The sequence below is a fragment of the Nicotiana tabacum genome, chromosome 2 (genome assembly GCF_000715075.1).
Source record: "Nicotiana tabacum cultivar K326 chromosome 2, ASM71507v2, whole genome shotgun sequence".
Taxonomy (NCBI): Eukaryota; Viridiplantae; Streptophyta; class Magnoliopsida; order Solanales; family Solanaceae; genus Nicotiana; species Nicotiana tabacum.
In genome coordinates this window covers 92778-113770 of record NC_134081.1, presented here as the reverse complement: position 1 = coordinate 113770, position 20993 = coordinate 92778, and the positions used below count along the sequence as shown (strand labels likewise).

The window sequence follows — 20993 nt, the reverse complement described above, 5'->3', positions numbered from 1 at the left end:
TTGAGATTTGTATGTAGTTGGGATAGAGTTGTTAGTCCAATTGCTCGAGGACGAGCAAGAGTCTAAGTGCGGGGTATTGATATTTAGTTTAAAGTATATATATTTATATGTATATCGCATCATGTTTCACTCGTGTTTCGTGTATTTCGGATGTAAAATGTGTTGATTTATATTAATTCGGGGTATTTTTATGTGTAGGAATCATCCGAAAGTAATTGGGGGAGAAAGGTGCGAGATTAGAGCCAAAACAGACGAAAAAAGGAAAAGTTGGATTTTCGGCGCCACAGGCAGCGCTCCACGCCACTTGTGGCGTCCTTGGCAGAACTTTCACTAAGCCAGGGCCAGGGCCAGTGTGGGGCGCAGGGCTGGACGCTGGTGACGGAAAATTGTCCAAGTTTGCCCGGGACCTACCCAATACGTATAAAAGTAAGACTAAGCTTATTTTTAGAGGGGGGACGCTACTTTGAAGAGGAAATACACACAAGGAACATCTGGGAGCGAGGAGATCTCAGTTTTCTTCATCTTTTCTTAGTATTTGCAATTATCCAACACTTATGAATTTATTTGATACTAGCATGAGTGGCTAAAACCCATAGTTCTGGGGTTGTAATTTAGCCATGAATATTGTTGTTTAATGTTGATTTAACTTTGATTACAATTCACCAATATATGATTGTTTCTTCAATTCTATGATTAATTGCTTAATTGTCTGGCCAGCAGTTATGTTCTATTTACGATATATGCTATACTTGGGAAAGCCATGTTTAGATTAGAGAAGAATTGAAGAGAGCACGATTTTAACTATGAGAGGGGGCAGATTTGTAGTTAGGATAGGAATATACCTAATCACCGTGCTTAATTAAATATCATAATCTTAATGCGTTCTTAATAGATTGATTTCATAGGAATATAGGCATTAATCTATTTTGAATAGGCGAGTAGTACTTCGGAAGAAGGCTACGAGATTAATTGTTCGATTAATTAGCAACCATGAGTGAATTATATGAAAGGGAGAGTTAACTAGAACACAATAGGATTGGTGAATCGATCACAACCCTGGAATATTTGTCTCTACTGAATACACAAGAATCATTTTGCTTCTTGATAATTTAGTTACTATATAGAATTATAGTTTAGTATAATTAAACTCTTGAACTCGAATTGGCTCGACTGAATAACAATCTTGGTGAATTTAGTAGGTAGTTGATGCAAGTCTCTGTGGGTTCGATACTCGACTTATCATTTTATTACTTGTACGACCACGTATACTTGCGTGTGCGTTTGGGAGCAACAATTATTATCCAATTTACCAGGCATATTGACCCACAAAAGGATCTTGCCTTTTAATAAATCAAAACAATAGTAATATACACACCTAACAATAATTATATCAAGATTAAGAGTATAAGTACATTTAATGGCTAGAGAATTTATTTTATTAAGTCAATATAAAATACTTATCTCTGCTTGGTCCGTTCAATACATACAAAATGTACTAGCACAAGAAGTTGGAATTAAACCATTTTCATAAACAAGATAAATTATATTTAATCTTGTGCTACAATCATTCCTGATGGTTTAACCAATTCCATCATTAGATTGCGAACTCAAACTTTATACTTATAAGAACTGATGATTTAATCTTTCATATATAAATTAAACTCTATGCACTAAATCATCTACTATATAAGCAAAGGACACAGACTAATAAATGATCTGTTTAAAAGTTTATTAAAATTAAATAAATAATTACTCTATAATAAATATTATATCCAAATCAAACCCATAATTAATAGTATATATCCCAACATACATAACACAGCATTGTTTGTACAAATGTATGCATGATAAGAAATTCAACAATCTATATATATCCAAACAAATTTGCTTTTACTATTTTTGCTCAGTAAACTTTCCGACAAAGGGGATTCAATTAATCTCGTTCGGACCATGTAGCATTGCCCTGACTTAAAATATGTTTATTAAATAGCATTAGCCTATTTAGTTTGCTAAACAAAGGAGCAGTTGCTCTGTAAATTAAAGATAATTAATTCCCTACAAGCTAACATGTTCTATGTTTGATAGTGTATTCAGTATAATAATGAATACATAAGACAGGCATGGACAATGAACATTATTCTAGCTTCAAATTATTACTAACTTGAAGCATGATCGAAAATGGGTCGGCAAAAACGGATAAATTATCTGACTCAATCCATATTTAATACGAAGAGAAAATGGGTTAACCGATGCATAATATGGATATTCATATTATCTATAGCTTCTTGAATTTGATCAATTTTAGAAAAACTCCTAATCTCTCTAAGTGGATAATATGATTCTTATTCGTATCCGACATATTTTTTTTAAAGTTCATTATCTAACCCCTTTTTAGTTAATAATATGGATGGATAACTATTTTTTTTAATCAATTTTGCCACCGCTGCGCTACTTATACCTCAGATTCATTCATGACATATGCCATGACAGTGTCTGGTAGAAAATTCATTTGAATCCTTTTTTTAAAAATAAAATTAGTCCAAATTCACTAAATTCTGTGGGGAACCAACATTAGGTCATGATTGTACATATCAGAAAGAAGAATGTAGCATTTGCAATTTGAGTTTGATTACTATAGAAATAGCAAACGAGATAGATATTTTTTACACGAAATATATATATATATATATATATATATATATATATATATATATATATATATATATATATATATATATATATATATATATAAATACAATTTAACCAGTTATATAAGGTTATGCTCTGTTATTCTAGTGACCATGTTAGGCGGTTTTGTTATGAAAAATTACTTCTTGTACGTACGTTTCACTTGATAGCATGATAAATTCTATACAGTTAGTGCACAAATTAAACTGGACGTTTATATTTTTTACAGGTATAATTTATTTGGTTATGGACTTATGGTACATAATTTACTGGTTACCTCTTATATATATTTTTAAATTTTTTTTTTTCCTCTTGAATTGCTCCCATTATGTTCTGACTTTTTCAAGGTATCAAAGCACGTTCTTGCCATTATATAGTTTTTTTATTTTACTAAACCAATCATTTGGCAACAACATCCATCTAAACTCTAAATGAAACTACATATTATAATCTTAATATGCTAATTAATAAATTTCTATATCTCAACAATTTGTAAGATAAAGTTAGAAGTTTGTTTATATTTTATTATACATGATGATATGAAATTAAAATATACTGCAAAAAGAAAAGATGGATTGAGTTGGTAGCACAAGTAATACAAGTTGGTTGTTTTCATATATTTCAAATGTATGCAACACAAAAATCAAGTTCTGTTTTTTTAATTTGAATATACAAATTGAAGTTGACATTATAAAGAAACATAGAAACAAAAAATAAAATAAAATAAAATAACACGGTAGCTTTCGTATCATAGAAGATTAGTAATCAAGGCAGTTTGATCTAGAAAGACTAGATTAATTAAGGATTTAATTTAATTGGAAGATTGCCAATTTAATGTGGCGATGGTCCATTAAATCATGATTGCCTATATGAAAACACATGAATAAATTAATAATTACACCCCTTTATCTGAGAATTAAAATTCTTGATTCAATCAATTATACAATGTACGAAATCTAATTAAATATCACCACAAGGGATCACTTAAAAATTTTATAATAATTTCACATGCAAAGCATAAAAGTAAAGTCAACTTCATGAATCATTTAAAATGCACTACTATTTGATTTTTTGAGAGAGAAAAGCAATCAGAGTTTTGTGGTCCAAAGGATTAAAAAGCTAAAAGATTCTCTATCTGTTCTTTTTCCAAGTGGCTTTCCTTAAAATATTTAATTCCCTCTGTCCTTTTTCATAATTATTTAAGCTTTTGATTACACATCAATGACTCAGATAAGCATCCAATTTTTTATTTTTCACCCCAATAATTTCTTCATCAAAAAAGGTAACTTTTGGTTAAAACAATTTAATTTATATAATAATGAGTTGAACTCAGTTAATAATAATATCTCTAGATGTTATTTCCAAAAGGTGATTAATGTTGGTCAGATCTGGTGGGGGTTGACAATAATATGCATTAACTATTCCAAAAAGTATGAGTAATAATATAGTAACAACTAACAATAAATGACAATAAATGACATTTAAGTAAATAGAAGAAGTGATCCACCCAATAAAGCATGAACTAGTTGATTATTCCTCCTGATAATGATGAGTGACAGACAAATCCCATAATGTTTCAATTATTCTCGGATCTGAAAGAAGGGTGTGGGATAATTCTAGCTAGAATCTAGATGAAAATGTAGTGTTTTATATTTTTGTAAAAGAGAGAAAGAATCTTCAATCAAAAGTCTGTTCTTATCAAATGAGTGACACGTGCCTTACACCATTATCTTCTTTCCTATTTATATGAGATATTTTCTTAACAAACCCTAATAGTACAAGTGCGGAGAATATCCACTAGAATATTCTCTTTAATATCCTGTTTCGAAAACTAACCGTTACAGCATTGTCAACGGTGCTCGACCTCGACCCTTGTTGACATCTCGTCCACAAACCTCGCTGCTTCTTAGGCGACCTCGACTGATGACGGCTTGAAGACTCTTCCTTTGGCGTTATCTTATCTTAAATATTCTAGGGCATATTTTGATCTATACAGTAAGTTCCTCCGCTTATTGAGGCTGGCCTCAGGCGGGCTTGATGAGCGGATTCTGTTCGTCGTGGTTAAGATAATTGGACGAGTGGGCAACGTGGCCTTTCATGAGCCACAACTTTTGGGATTACGTTGTTCCTGGATCAAAGTGACGTCATGATGTCATACGTTATTATGGTGCATCTTCCCAATGTGTTGCGTCATTTCGCATGCATCTGTTGGTTGGATCTGTTGCATCGATAATGGTGCTAAGTAATGATGACCTAATTTCTCGGTTTCGATGCCTGAGCACTTATAAATAGGGATGTGAAGACACACACTCAAGTTTTATAGATTTCCTATATCAAAACCTTGTGTCTTCTTCTTCTTATTGCATTGTTGTGCATCTTCTTTCCCTGCCCTAGCGATCCCTATTGTTTTTAACTCCTCGTTACTTTGAATACCTTCTCTTTCGTTAGAACCATGTCTAACGTATCTTGTGGTCCCAGTGAGGAAAGTTACCCGGTTCCTTTAGCGATGGTTTTCCCTCCTCATGCGTAGGGCGACTCCGCTGCCGTTGAAGATGAGAACTTCCCTACGGTGGAGGAGATAGTTCCTCGTGGTGAGAAAGTCAGGTCTAATTTTACAAAGGCTCCTGAAGCTGAGCTCGAAGTCTCCGAGTTGGCGATGAAGGAGACTGTTTTATTAGAGCTTAGGGCTAAATTCGGCATTCCCGCTCGCATCGAGTTGGTCCTTATAGGGCGGGATGTTATACAAGTCCACCGCCCCAGGTACTGTGCATTCTATGCTTACCCTTTTCATGTCGGCCACGCTCTTCCCCTTCTTCCACTGGCGGAGGAGTTTTGTCATTTCTATGGCGTATGCCTGGCTTAGCTTGCATTGTATATCTATAAGCTCATCAGGATGCTTACTAAGTTTGAGGAGCTGGTCGGGGTCGAGATCACTCTTCGGCATCTGATGCACTTATTCACCCCTAGTTTCTATAGGGGGCGAGGTTGTACCTTCGCCAGCGAGGGGGTAAGTGCCTGGTGGTGAAGATGGATGACAAGGCTAGCCTCCAGTTCTGGCACAACTTCTTCTTCGTTAGAATTGAGGACGTGGTGGCCAACGCATACGGCTTCCCTGAAACTTGGATCTATACTCGTCAGCGTCTAACCTTTCTGTATAGAGGCGTTTGGTTTACTTTGCTTAGTAGTGGGTTCTAATCTCTTGCTCCTTTCTTATGTAGCGAAGACTTCGCCCCTCCTTTGGTCGGGGACATTTTTGATTGGGTCGGCCGGCTGCTCCCTTACATCGCGTGGATTCGTGAGTAGCCGGGCTTTCTCAAGAAATTTGGGCATGCTCCTTCATTGACTGGTGAGTTTCTTTTCTTTGGCATCTTGGTTACTCATCTTTTTTGGTTCACTCTGGTTGACCTTCTTTTCTTTTGTGCTTATCTCAATTCCAGCCTGAGGGCCTTCGAGGAGGCCGAGAGCTCCCCCACCTACATTCTGTAAGAGGAAAACTGGTACCTCTTCGGCTTCTACTCATTTTATGGACGCAGCTGAACCTGCTCGCTCCTCGGCCCCACATGTTGCTGCTTCAACATTACCTTCTTCTCTATCGGCGGATACTTCGGTAGTGGAACCTTCGGCTTCCCCTTTGTACCGTCTTTTGGATGAAGAGGAGGAATCGTTGCCAAGTGACGGGGGTTTGGTTCCTCGTAAAAGGAGGTTAGTGCACGTTGGCGACGGGGTTGCCCCGACCGTGGACTCTATGATAGATGATTTTGTCCTTTGTGAGATGACGACCATTGTCCTTGAAGACGACGTCAAGCTGGCGTCTGAGGTTCCGAGATCGGTGGAGGCTTACGAAGATGGGTCTCGCCCTTCTACGATGACGGAGGCTGAAGGGCTGACTATGAGGGCTTCTGATTCTTTGCGGTAGGAGGGGTCGTCGACTTCACAGCAAGCTGATGGCCTCCCTTGTCAGTCAATGGGAGAGACAAAGGCGCTGTCAAATATGGTTATGAAACGGGCTCAGACATTGATGTCACTAACATGAGGATGATGAATGAGGGTTTACCTAACTCGAGGTGAGGTTGGAGGGGTCTTTGAGGACCATTGCGATCCCCGTGGATCGTGGTCTGTTGAAAAATACGAAGAATGTAGTCCCTCCCCTCGACCCTCTTTGCTCCGAAGTAGAAGGTGAAACCCTCAAGGAGCTGGACGATGACACTCTGTCAAGGAGCATAGCCAGCCTCGCTCTCAGGGTGAGTATTTCAGGGCTTCGTCTTTCTAACTGTAGTGTTTTCGTTTTTTCAGTGTTTCACCTTTGTTGGCGAGGGAGTTCTCATTTTTTATTTTATTTTTCTTCTTATGATTGCAGACTATGATTCTAGAGATTGAAAGTTCTCGAATGGAGGAGAGGCGTAAGAAAATATTTGAGAAGTTAGAGCGCAAAGTTTTTGAGTACCGGGGCAAGTACTGGGAGATTCACAGGCGTTTTGGCGAGCGCGGCAACTTACAGGCCCTTCGTGAAGAGTTGAAGGAGAAGGACGACGAGATGGTGAGGATCATTGAGAAATGCAGCATCCTTGAAGGGACGTTGAGAGGTGAAGAGGAAGAGCTCGAAGTCAGCAAATGGGTCGAAGCCCAGTGCAGCGATCTCCAAGCTCAGGTGGTTTCGCTGTGTGCACAGCTTGAGGGGTGTCAATTTAGAGCAGATGCTCTAAGTGACGAGGTCTCGGAGAAGGAAAAGGATCATGAAAAGGCAGAGCTCGCTCGGTTGGAGGCTTCGAGGAAGGCGGAGGCTCTTGAAGTAGTGGTCCGGACTTTCTGTTATGAGCAAGAGAATGACTTGGGAACGGCAAGGCTTAAAGAAGAGCAGCTTTATGAGAGGATTGGAGAGTTGGAGAGAGAGACTTCTGGCCTCTACGACCGAGTTGCTGCTCTTGAGGCCGAGAAAGCCCGATTACTGGCGCAGCCATCCTCTTCCCATACTTCAGATTTTCCTAATGTTCCTCTAGAGTTATACGAGGAGTGGATTCATGTCTAGGCCCAGTTAGACATGTTTCGAGGTTTGCATGCGGTGGGATCTGTTTCTGAGGCCGCCCTTAAAGATGTTCATGTTAAGGATCGCGAAGCTCGAGTCACTGGCGGGTATGACCCCGCTACGCCAGAGGCCGTCGAGGACGAAGGTGTAGATCGGCTCGAGCAGAATGTCCGGTATGACGCTGCATATCCTTAGGACGAAGGCGACGAAAGCGAGGGTGTTGAAGGTCAAGGGGCAACGATGCTGTTGAGGGCCAAGTCGGCGGGGATGTCAAAGGCCGGGATGGTGGTGTCCAGTAGTTTTCTCTTTTGGTTTTTGTATATTTTTGCATGTAGTTGGTGGCGTCTTCACGAGCCTTTGTAAAAAAAATTCAAGTATGAAATGCCAACCTCGTTATTTGCATCTGATTATCTTCATGCGATTTGTTTTTGCATTTGTATGTTTTTTAATTTTGTCACTTGGTTGCCTTAATTTTCTGACCGTGATCACTTAATGGCGAATGGCAGCCAGAGGTTGGTGGGCATTTGTTCAAACAAGGTTTTAATTATGGCCTAGGGCCGGTAACTATTAGTTAGAATAAGGTCAAACATAATCTAAGTAATTATAGCCGAGGGCCAGTAGGTGTTAGTTTGAATAAGGTCAAACATAACCTGAATTTAATTATGGCCGAGGGCCGGTAGGTGTTAGTTCAAAAAATGCCGAACATAGCCTAAGTTTAATTATGGTTGAGGGCCAGTAGGCTCAAGTTCAACGAGGTCGAACATAACCTAATTTTAATTATGGCCGAGGGCCGGTAGGTGTTAGTTCGAACAAGGTCGAACATAACCTGAATTTAGTTATGGCCGAGGGCCGGTAGGTGTTCCGATAAGTGCGAAATTTGTCAAAACTGTAAACTTTAAGCATTGTTGCTTTGGTTATACATTTGGAGAAATTTACAAATTTTGGGGCATTGGATGGCGTTCCAGTCCCAGTCCCAGTTTATCTAGTCCCTTCATTGGTTGACCTGGAGAGTGCTTGAGAGGTCGAGCAATGAACTGGCCGTCCTGGCCCCATCTTTGTGTACTTTGACTTGAAGTGTTCCCTTTGTCACCTCGTTTAAAACCACCTTGAGAAAATCCAATTGGGACAAAACTCAAGTGAGGGAAAAAAGAGTACGACTTGGGGGACGTTTTATCTCTTAAAAGTTGAAGTACTTGAGGTGGGTAGTATTCTAGTTGTTTGGCAGTAGCTTTCCTTCTATTGTTTCTAGTTGGAATGACCCTTTGTTCATTTGTGCTGTGATTTTGTACGGGCCATCCCAATTTTTTCCTAATTTTCCTTCCCGTGTGTCTTTGCTTGCTTGTGTTTTAGCTTTAAGCACGTAGTCCCCGACTTTGAGCAGCCTGACCTTTGCCTTCTTGTTTGTTTTTGGGTGATCATCCTTATGTAGGCCATGTCTCTTCGTTCCTCAAGTTCGTTTAACTCTGCTTTCTGCTTTCGTCATTCCTTGGTTCTCTCTCATGGGAGTACCTTAGACTGGGTTCTCTGACCTCGACTGGTATTACTGCATCGGTCCCATAGACCAAAGAGTAGGGCGTCTCTCCTGTACTCATCTTTGGCGTTGCTCGATAAGCCCACAATATTTCTGGTAATATTTCTGGCCACAGTTCCTTGGCGTCTTCGAGCTTTTTCTTCATGATGTTCAGTATCGACTTGTTGGAGGACTCTGCTTGCCCGTTGACCGCAGGGTGGTATGGCATCGATAGTATCCTTTTGATATGACATTTCTCAAAAAACTCATCAGTCTTCTTTCCTGTGAACTGGGGCCCGTTGTCGCAGCTTATCTCTTTAGGGAGGCTGAACCGGCATACGATATTTGGGCGAATGCTCCTGCTTCCACCCACTTAGAGAAATAGTCAGTTAAAACCAAAATGAATCAAATGTTACCTCGCCTTGCCGGGAGGTGGCCCACGATGCCCATTCCTCATTTGATGAATGGCCAAGGTGAGGTGACTGAGTGGAGGTGTTCGCCCACTTGGTGAATCATCGGGGCATACTTTTGGCATTGCTCGCATTTTTTCACGAAGTTTGCGGCCTTCTTTTTCATGGTGGACCAGTAGTATCCTGCCCGTATGAGGCATCTGACCAGAGCCCGATTGCCGAAGTGAGTTCCACAATAGCCCTCATGGACCTCTTTGAGGATGCATCGCGTTTGGTTTGGGCCCAGGCATTTTGCCAAAGGGCCACCGTAAGTCCTGTTATACAGGTCGTTGTGGATGATATTGTACATGGCCGCTTGTATTCTCAGTTTCATGGCTTTTTTTTATCACCTGGGAGTATGCCATCCTACAAATATTTAATAGTACGATTGCTCCAGTCCCAAGTTAGGCTTATGGTTATTACCTCGATTTGATCAAACGATGAGTTGCGGAGGTGGACTACGTTCTTGTCTCCGGTGCGATGCTTTTGGTGACTGCGGCCAATTTAGCAAGATCGTCTGCCTCAGCATTCTGTACTCGGGGAATTTGGTCAAGCTGGCATTCGTCGAACTCAAGCAGCAGCTTGCAGATTTCAATCTGATATTTTTGCAATCTTTGTTCTTTGAGTTGGTAAGTCCCTATGACTTGGTTGATTACGAGTTGGGAATCACAACGTAGTTTCAACTGCCTAGCCTCGTACTTGAGTGCTAGTCTCAAACCTGTGATTACAGCCTCATACTCAGCCTTGTGGTTAGTCATATCCGGGCACCTTATGAATTAGCAGATCACTTCGCCTGTTGGGACTTCGAATATGAGTCCCAATCCAGCCCCTGACGCGTTGAATGTACCGTCGGTGTATAAGACCTAGAGGTCTTGTGTTTGGGGGGAAGTTTGAAAGGCTTATTTCTCAACTTCGAGCATTCCTTTTGTGCTGAAGTCACCAATGAAGTCAGCGAGCACTTGTGACTTTATCGTTGTTCGCGGATGGTACGTGATATCGTGTTCGCTCAGTCGATGGACCATTTGGCCAACCTTCCCAATAACTCAGGTTTATGCAAAATACTTCTCAGGGGGAAGGTCGTGGCAACCGAGGCGGGGTGGCATTGGACATACGGTCTAAGCTTTCGCGAAACTACGACTAAGGCCAGAGCTAGCTTCTTGAGATGAGGATACCTCATCTCGCGTCAACTAATATTTTGCTAATATAATATATGGGGGATTGCGTACATTTGTTTTCTCGAACCAGGACTGCGCTCACAGCTACTTTGAATACAACGAAATACATGAGGAGACATTCTCCAGGCTCTGGTTTTGAAAGCAGTGGTAGCGACGATAAGTATCCTTTTAATTCCTTCAGGGCTTGGACGTATTCCAAAGTCTATTGGAGGCCGTTATCCTTCTTGAGTACGGAAAATAATTAGTGACATCTATCCGATGATCGTGAAATAAAATTTGATAGGGCGGCGACCTGGCCAGTCAACCTTTTGAACCTATTTTTAGTGGTCAAGTGCTCCGGTACCCCCTCGATGGCTTTGATTTGGTAAGGATTGACTTCGATCCCCCTTTTTGATACCAGGAAACCTAGAAACTTTCCTGAGGCTACGCCAAACGCACACTTTTCGGGGTTTAGCTTCATTCTATATCGCTTGAGTATGTCGAAAGTTACTCTTAGATGGTCGGTGTGATATTCTTTCCTTTTGGACTTGACCAGCATGTCGTCTATATAGATTTCCATCATCTTACCGAGTTGGTCCTTGAACATTCTCGTCACAACATTTGGTAAGTCGCCCCCGCATTATTTAACCCGAAAGGCATGACCCTATAGCAGTACGTCCCTTGATGGGTGATGAAGGTGATTTTTTCCTGATCCTCTTCTTCCATGAGGATTTGATTATAACCTGAATAAACGTCTACGAAGCTTAGTAGTTCGTGCCCGGCTGTTGCATCAATGAGTTGGTCGATGTGGGGCAATAGGAATGAATCCTCTGGGCATGCTTTGTTTAAATCTGTGAAATCCACGCACATCTGCCATTTCCAATTCTTCTTAACCATGACCACGTTGGCGACCCACTGGGGGTACTTCGACTCCTTGATGGAGCCATTCTCCAAAAGTTTTTCCACCTCTTCACGTACCGCGTCATTGACTGCAGAGTTAAACTTACGTCTGGCCTATCTTACTGGGGGGTGGAATGGGTCAACATTCAGTTTGTGTGTGGAAATTTCCTTTGGGATACCCGGCATGTCTGCATGGTTGAAAGCAAACAAATATGTATTAGTAGTTAAGAATTGACGGAATTTACCTGGTTTCTGAAGTTTGCAGCCGATGTAAGCTTTCTTGTTGTGGTCGTTGAGATCTAATTGAACGGGGTCAAGGTCTTCTACGGTCGATCCTGCGGCTTCGACTATATCAGGGTCTCCGATGACGTCCATGCTATCGTCACATATTGACCACGACCTTATTGATTGTTATGACTCTTTTTCTTTGTCCTCCATTTGTTGAGTGACCATGCTATCTAGCAGTAGAATTCTCGGGATGTGCGTTATTCTCCTCATATGCTGAATATTCCCCATGGAGTCGGCAACTTGATGACCTGATATAAGCTGGAAAGGATGGCCCTCATGGTGTGTATCCATAGTCACCCTATTATGGCGTTGTACGCTGTGCCTTGGTCCATGATGTGGAACGTGGTTTCCATAGTGACGCCACCGGCCAGAACGGGGAGTGTCATTTCACCAGATGTTCGCTTGACTGCATTGTTAAAACCAGTTAGCGTGATGCAATGCAGAACTATCTTGTCTTCGAGTTTCATTTGTGCAAGTACCAGAGGATTGATAATGCACGCGTTGCTCCCATCGTCTACCATAATGAGTCTCACATCGGTATCTAAAATTCATAAAGTAATAACAAGGGCATCATAGTGAGGGAAAGCCAAATCGTGTGTATCCGACTTATCGAGGATGATACTCTCTTCATGTTTGTCAAACCGTTCGCGAGTGATTGACCGTTTGAACTTGTGGGTAGTGGTGAACTTCACACTGTTGATGGGAGCATCATTCCCGTCACTGATGATCATGTGAATGGTACGAGTTGGTGAGGGCGGTTTCGGTGGTCCTTGATGTTGTTCACGACCTCTAGCAAAGTTGATCCTTCCCTGTTTGCTTAGCAACTCTTTAAGGTGTCCTTGTCGCAACGACCGCTCTGACATACGGTTGATGCCATTTCCTATTAGGTCGTGTAGCTGTGAGGTATCTTCTGGTATCATTTCTTCGATCTTTTCTGGTTTCGGCCTGTACCAAGGTCAGTCGATGAGTTGGTCCATTGAGGCCGTCCTCATCTACTCGGACCTCGGCACAGTTTGCGTTGTGTATTTCATCCCAAGTGGTTGGAGGGTACTTCATCAGTCGACTTAATAGCTTTTTAGTCGCCTTCGAACCATCCCTGCTCAGCCCGTTCTGGAAAGCTTCGACCGTCATCCCTTCTGACACGTTCGGCAAGGTCATCCTTACTCGGTTGAACCGGGCGAGAAAATCCATCAATCTCTCTCCCAGAGATTGTTTAATAGCAAATATGTCATTCACTCTCGCCTCGTCCTTCTTGGCCCCAGCATGAGCCGTTACGAACTTGTCGACCATCTCTTCGAAAGCTTCAATGGAACGCGCAGGTAGTTGTGAATACCCTGTTAACGCTCATCCTGTGAGGGTTTCACCGAATGTTTTCTTTGGCGAGGTCATTGCCTTTCACAACAGTGACGTAGTGAGTCACATGATCTTCAGGGTCAGTCGTGCCATCATATATCCTGTGGTAGGACGGCATTTTAAAGGTTTTTGGTATGGCATGTAGGGCGGCGTCATCACTATAGGGCTACTCGACGAATCGACCGGCATCTCTCTTTGGTAAAAGCTAAGGGGCGCCCGATATCTTATCGACCCTTTCTTGGTGTTCCCTCATTTGGTCCCAGAGTTCTTTGTTCTCATTCTCCATTTCCTCCATCCTTTTTAGAATGGCCGCGAGAGTGTCATCGCCTGCACTATTATTGTGAGTAATACCCGTCGTGGAAGGAGGAGAGAGTTGGTTGTGCTGCTTGTCTGTTGGTTGTATAACGCAAGTTCTTGCATTTTCTGTGGCCGTGTCCCGGGCGGGATTGTTGAGGACGCTGGTTAGTGTGTCGGCTAGCCATGCTTCGAGGAGCTTTTTTACAGCTGGGGGTGTCTCCTCCCCCACAGATGTGAAGGCTCCCTTACCAAGAGACTTTGTGATGCTGCAATGAGGAGGCGGTGACCCATCTCGCCTAGGGGAGGCATTGGGCGTTGCACCTTCGTCTGCCATTTTGCAGCTTTCGTTGATGACGTTCATGAGGTTAGTTGGTAGGTCATTGATTATTCTTGCCCTTTCTTCTCGATTACCTGCCATGTTAGGATTTTGCACGTACAAAGAAAGGAGATCTTGTTTTTTGCTTTTTCTCTTTTTTTTTTTTTAGGTTAGAGGCTCGTGTTGGCTGTAGATCTAGAAGAAACTAAAAGCTTAACTAAGAAATCCCCACAGACGATGCCAAGTGGCTTTACTAAGACTCCCTATCTGTTCTTTTTCCAAGTGGCTTTCCTTAAAATATGTAATTCCCTCTGTCCTTTTCATAATTATTTAAGCTTTTGATTACACATCAATGACTCAGTTAAGCATCCATTTTTTTTATTTTTCACCCCAATAATTTCTTTTTTGTTTGAACAAAAAGTGTAACTTTTGGTTAAAATAATTTAATTTATATAATAATGGGTTGAACTCAGTTAATAATAATATCTCTAGATGTTATTTCCAAAAGGTGACTAATGCTGGTCAGATCTGGTGGGGGATTGACAACAATATATATTAAATATTTCAAAAAGTATGATCAATAATGTAGCAACAACTAGAAATACATGACAACAAATGGCATTTAAGTAAGTAAAAAAAGTGATTCACCCAATAAAGTATGAACTAGTTGATTATTCCTCCTGACAATGATGAGTGACAGACAAATCCCAGAATGTTCAAATTATTCTCGGATCTGAAAGAAGGGTGTGGGACAATTCGAGCCAGAATCTAGATGAAAAGGTAGTGTTTATATTTTTGTAAGAGAGAGAAAGAATCTTCAATCAAAAGTTTGTTCTTGTCAATGAATGACACGTGCCTTACACCATTGTATCATTTCCTATTTATATCAGATATTTTCTAAACAAACCCTAATAGTATAAGTGCAGAGAATATTCACTAGAATATTCTCTTTAATATCCTATTTCGAAAACTAGATATTACAGCATTGCCAACGGTGCTCGACCTCGACCCTTGTTAATATCTCGGCCACGAACCTCGATGCTTCCGGGTCGACCTCGATTGATGACGTCTTGAAAATTCTTCCTTTGGCGTTATCTTGTCTTAAATATTCTAGTGTATATTTTGACCTATATAGTTAGTCCCTCCACTTATTGAGGCCGGCCTCAGGCGGGCTTGATGAGCGGATTCTGTTCGTCGTGGTCGAGATGATTGGACGAGTGGGCAACATGGCCTTTCATGAGCCGCAACTCTTAGGATTACGTTGTTCCTGGATCAAAGTGACGTCATGACGTCATACGTCATTATGGTGTGTTTTTCCGATGCGTTGCGTTCTTTTTTTTCTTTTTCTTTTTTCATTTTTTGGGTAGGTTTTGGGTGGAAGAGTGAGGGAATGGTTTTGGTTTGAGGGGTATCTATGAGCTACTAGTAATTACAATTCCAAACCAAAGTAAAAATGACAAAGCTAAGTTACCTTTGAATTGATTCAAAAACGTCTTTTATGTAGTCGAAATTTATTGATCTAATTAATCTAGATTAAATTATGTAGGATCCGTTGAAGGAAGAAACGTTAATTACGTAAAGTTTTTTCATTTTTAACGTTCGAATTCAAGATCTTTGATTAATGATAAATGCATCTTATTTATCTCACACCACTTGATGGTATTTGAATCAAGAATTATAATAACACAGTAAATATGGACAGCTGGGTAAATAAAGTATTCCGTGTTCGTCTGGGAAATGGTCATACCCCCCACAAGAGATGTGATGTAGGCAGTCTACCATGATGCAAGTATTAATAACTGATTTCATAATTCGAACCCGTAACCTAAAGATCTACGCGAAGACAATAAGACAATTTGATCGTTTTTGCAAATTTAACACTTCTAAGATGAGCAAGATCTTATTTATTTGTTCGGTTTTTGGCAAAAGATGTGAAGCTTATACTTATTTAATGTTTATTTTATTTCTGGATCAGCATCAAGAATCCAAAACTAATAACTAAATGCACTCGAGTAGTAAGCTTCACATTGATTTTTAAAACAATAAAAAATAAAAAAGCCACCAAAAGTCTGTTATCTGCTATTATCTTCTTTTTTTCTTTATTAGTGGAGAAACTATGTAATCAAGATTGTGAGATCAGGTAATAAGCATGCGTTTGGACACAAAATGGTAATTTTTGAAAAAAAGTTGTATTTGAAATTAAGTTAAAAAATATTACTATTTGAAATTTGACATTATGTTTGGACTTGCATTTTACTTGAAAAAATATTTCAGTTTTGTGCGTAGGGAAAACAAATATGCAAATTTTGGAAAAACTTTTGAAAAACTCATTTTTGAATTTCTTTTAAAAACTTATAAAATTTCATGCACAAACACATTTTTTGAAAAAAATAAAAAAACTTTATGGACAAAGGGGGCCTAAGGTTTACCAAACACCAAGATCGACCTTGTAACGGATGACCTGGGATCAAAACCCCCCTCAATGTCTTCTGGGTTGAGTCTGTAGTACATGGTTTGCGTAGTGCGGTTTACATCTTCTGTGTGGTTTGCAGGCTATTGCACATGAGGGTTTATCCAGTGCGCACAGAGTCCTTAGCCGAAGGGCAGAGGCTGTGGTAGAGGCCGTAGCGGCGGTGGGTTCCTCCTTAAAAAAACAAAAAATACTTAAAGATAGCTACATGTTTCACCCAACACGAAAACATATTTCATTGGGCTAATGTGTTCTTCAATCCCATTCCTAAAAGAATCATCAATTATAGCCAGAAGTATCTATTTATACCCTGAAAACTATCATAAGTTTACGTCAACCTATCTCTTTCACTACCCTAATCAGCATGTTCTTTCTATATCATTCGTATGTACATTATGTGACCTGCCCTTTATCTTTTTGTTTTTTTTTACATATAGTCACACGTTATTTTTTGAAAATGGTAAAGCTATCTCTGAATAATATTTATAAACACGTTTCGAACCGTGGAATCAGATATTAATACTTACGTCAAGATAGTCTGCTTATATTATACTCTTGGATGTTGTTTTTCTTGAAATCTTGAGTGAACGCAAGATACTTTGTACATCAGGCTATCTTTTTTAGTCATAAGTTATTTTAGACAAAGATAGAATGCGGAAATAGACTTTATTTTGAAGTGTATCAAATGATTTGTTGGCTCTTTACAAACTTGTTCTTAGTTTTATGACCCTACCTCTTTTTTTTACACATGAGAGATTTACTTTTATACGTAAGAGAGACCAGTCTTTTACATATAAGAAATCTAAAAAGGTTATTTTTCTTAAATTCAAAATTGTAAAGAGGCATGATGTACAAATAATACCTTCTTTTACGATGTATAAGCTTAGCTTGTAGCGAAATATTACTTAGAGAACACATTTAGCTTCCGTTTGACCATAGAATTTGGGTTTTTTTAATAAATGTTTTGTTTAAAATATGATTTGTTCATGGAATATGATTAGTTTTTTTATTTTTTTTTGTTTCAAGTTCTCAAAAATTAGTTTAGAGTAGTTTTTTTTTCTGCTCACAAAACATTAATTTTTTTTTCCTAATAAAATGCATGTCCAAACATAACTTCAAGTTCCAAAAACTATTTTTCGACCTAGCTTCAATAGTTCATTTTTCAAGTGTCAAACCATCTATGTTCAAACGGTAGTTTAGAGTTTATTATAGGTGTTTTTCTAGTGACCTTTCAAGTTCATGCACGCTCTTTAAGAATTTTCTTTATGGCTCTTTAGGATATGAAAGGTACAATGTAATTTTCAGTAATAGAAAGTGAAAGGGGAAATAAAAAGGAAAAGTTGTTAAAGAAGTAACAAACTTAAACAGTGTTTATAAAGTGTAATTGTCTTTTATTATACTCTAACAACTTATCGAATCTTATTGGATGGCTTAGCACGCCCACAAATATATTTTCCAACATGCGAAAGAATGAAAAGAACAATAATAGTACTCATTATAGATAAGAGAAACTCTATTATAATCATTTTTTTTTCTACATTCAAATGTAACAGCTACGAAATTTGCATGGAATTTTGTACCAACAGCATCGACTTCTCATGTCAATTTGACCAATTGGACAACGTCATTTTCGTTATTGCAAGTTGTTTGTCTAATTGTGACGGAGTAATAAATATTCTGCCGTTTTTAATTAGAGATTTCAAATTCGAATTTTGAGTTTGAGGTCGTCTTTGTTAGAACGTTCTACCCTCAATGTAAAAAAATTCGGCGCGAATTTACATTTAATCAGACTCCAATATGAGTACCAAATAGCAGGTGTGAAACAAAGAATTGTTCGTACTACTAAAAAATAAGAATTAACGACGGACAAATTCTTTAGTTAAATAGTAAAATTCGCCTACTTAATGACAAATTGTCAATTAATTCTATTAGCTAATAACGATTAAGCGACATAGCACGAAGTTCCTCGCTTTTTTTTTTAGTAGTTATTAGATCTAATAATAAGCATTCTAGAAAGTTAGATATTGCCTACTTGCTCTTAGTCATTGACAAATCAAGTACACTATATAAATACTTCCTTGTAGAAAAAAAATGAACCTCATCTAACATGGAAAAGTATAAACAACATTACTTTGCTTAACTTTTTTAGGATATATTATTTTATTGACTAAAGATACATGAGAATATGCCCCTATCAAGAAACAACACCTGCTGAGTGTACTGCCTAATATTTTTCTACAAAACCTTATGGTATAATCCTATTAATGAAGACTAATAGCACGTGTTCTAATTTTTTTTTTCTATGTTCAATTATTATGTGTAATCTTTTATAGAATAGTAGGTGGAGATCTTAGAATAGACCTTTTAACATAATATACTTTTGTATCATATATAAGAGAGTAGTCTGATTTATGAAAATGTAATCTTATTACAATATAGGACATCAAGTTATAACTCTTCTTCCTCTCCCACTGGTTTTCTATTCCCCATCTTCTTTGTATTTCCATCAATTTTTCATCCATTTATCCATGGCCTCTCCTTATTTCCTTATCTTGTTTCCTTTAATCATCTCTTTTTTCTTCTTATTTTTTATCTTTTGCTATTTAGTAAGACTTTTGTTTTGGTGTAAATGTGAAATTTGCAACTCTTATATTTCAGCTAGTTGGTCTTCTAAATTCACCAATTTGTGTGATTGGTATACTCATCTTCTTAAAGAATCTCCTACTAGAACAATTCATATACATGTTCTTGGCAATACAATCACCGCGAATCCTGAAAACGTTGAGTATATGCTTAAAACAAGATTTGAGAATTTCCCAAAAGGAAAAACTTTTTCTACAATCTTAGGTGATTTTCTTGGTAGAGGCATATTCAATGTAGATGGAGATTTATGGAAATTTCAAAGGAAAATGGCTAGTCTTGAACTCGGACGAAACTCAATAAGATCATATGCATTTGAAGTTATACATAATGAGATTCAACAAAGGCTTCTCCCATTATTAGCTTGTGTAGCTGAAAAAGATGAGAGTTTGGATTTACAAGATGTTTTTAGGAGATTTTCTTTTGATAGTATTTGTAGATTTTCCTTTGGATTGGATCCAAAGTGTTTAGAATTGTCTTTACCAATCTCAGAATTTGCTATCTCCTTTGACTTAGCATCACAATTATCAGCTGAAAGAGCAATGAATGTGTCTCCAATTATTTGGAAGATTAAAAGATTTTTGAACATAGGGAGTGAAAAGAAGCTGAAAAAAGCCATCAAAATGATCAATATACTAGCTCAAGAAGTCATTAGACAAAGGCGAAAATTAGGGTTTTCGAATCATAAAGATCTTTTATCAAGATTCATGGGAACTATAGCCAATGAAACTTACTTGAGAGATATTGTGATTAGCTTTCTTTTAGCTGGCCGCGACACGGTTGCATCTGCATTAACAAGCTTCTTTTGGCTAATCGCGAGACATCCACAAGTGGTTGAAAAAATTAGAAATGAAGCTGATAAAGTTATTGGTAAAAACCACGAGATCACAAATTGTGAACAAATGAGAGAACTTCATTATTTGCAAGCAACAATTTATGAGAGTATGAGACTCTTCCCTCCAATCCAATTTGATTCAAAGTTTTGTTTGGAAGATGATTTTTTACCTGATGGGACTTTTATCAAGAAAGGAACTAGGATTACTTATCATCCTTATGCTATGGGAAGAATGGAAGCATTATGGGGTTCTGATTCTTTAGAATTCAAGCCAGAAAGATGGATTAATAAAGATGGCGTTTTTTTTCAAGAAAATCCTTTTAAGTATCCGGTTTTTCAAGCCGGAGTTAGGGTTTGTTTGGGGAAAGAAATGGCTCTTGTTGAGATTAAAAGTGTGGCTCTCTCATTCCTCCAACGGTTTCATGTCGAATTTGTTCATCCATCACACCACACCCCTCGATTCTCTCCTGGTCTTACCGCCTCGTTTCGTGGCGGTTTACCAGTGTTTGTAAGAGAAAAGAGTTCTACTACTAGTGCCTGCAGCCTCAAGAAAAATTAATCTTGATAAAAACTTGCTTTTGCTTGTTGATAAATCTAAGTTTTTTGTTTGTTTGTTTTCCCTTTTTTTTGTGGGCAAATTGTACCATTCAATAGGCACAATATTTCCCCCCTTTTTGGCCAGATTGGCTTTTTATGGGATGTCATATCTGACTCCTTTGATGTGATTCTACTTTCTTATGTAACTTTTCTTTTCCCCACTTATTATTGCCCGTTATAGAGATCGTTTGACAGTAATTGTATTACTTATCTTTCTCTGGTTGAAGCTTGTGCAAAAGTTGTATATACTTATTACTACCCAAATCGTGGCAAATAAGCAATCTTCTCTCTTAAAAAGCGCTTTTCCTTAGAAAAAAAAACACTTTCGGCTTCCTAAAAAATGACCAAACAGACAATTAGTTTGATCTTGCATGTGTTGGAAATCCGGTATATTCCAGCAGCGTACTATTGTTTGATCTCTCTTCAAAATGGGGATTTAACAAGCCGAGGTTTTTCATGACCCATAATAAAAA

The 20993-nt window shown here is 38.7% G+C and overlaps 1 protein-coding gene across 1 annotated transcript; it reads left to right on the top strand.

The window, feature by feature from the left end:
- The first annotated feature begins 18886 nt into the window (after positions 1-18886).
- LOC107823198 (cytochrome P450 94C1-like) lies at positions 18887-20746 on the top strand. Its single transcript, XM_016649793.2, has one exon. It carries the CDS (start codon positions 18977-18979, stop codon positions 20480-20482), a length of 1506 nt encoding a protein of 501 aa, XP_016505279.1. The 5' UTR covers positions 18887-18976; the 3' UTR covers positions 20483-20746.
- Positions 20747-20993: the final 247 nt, after the last annotated feature.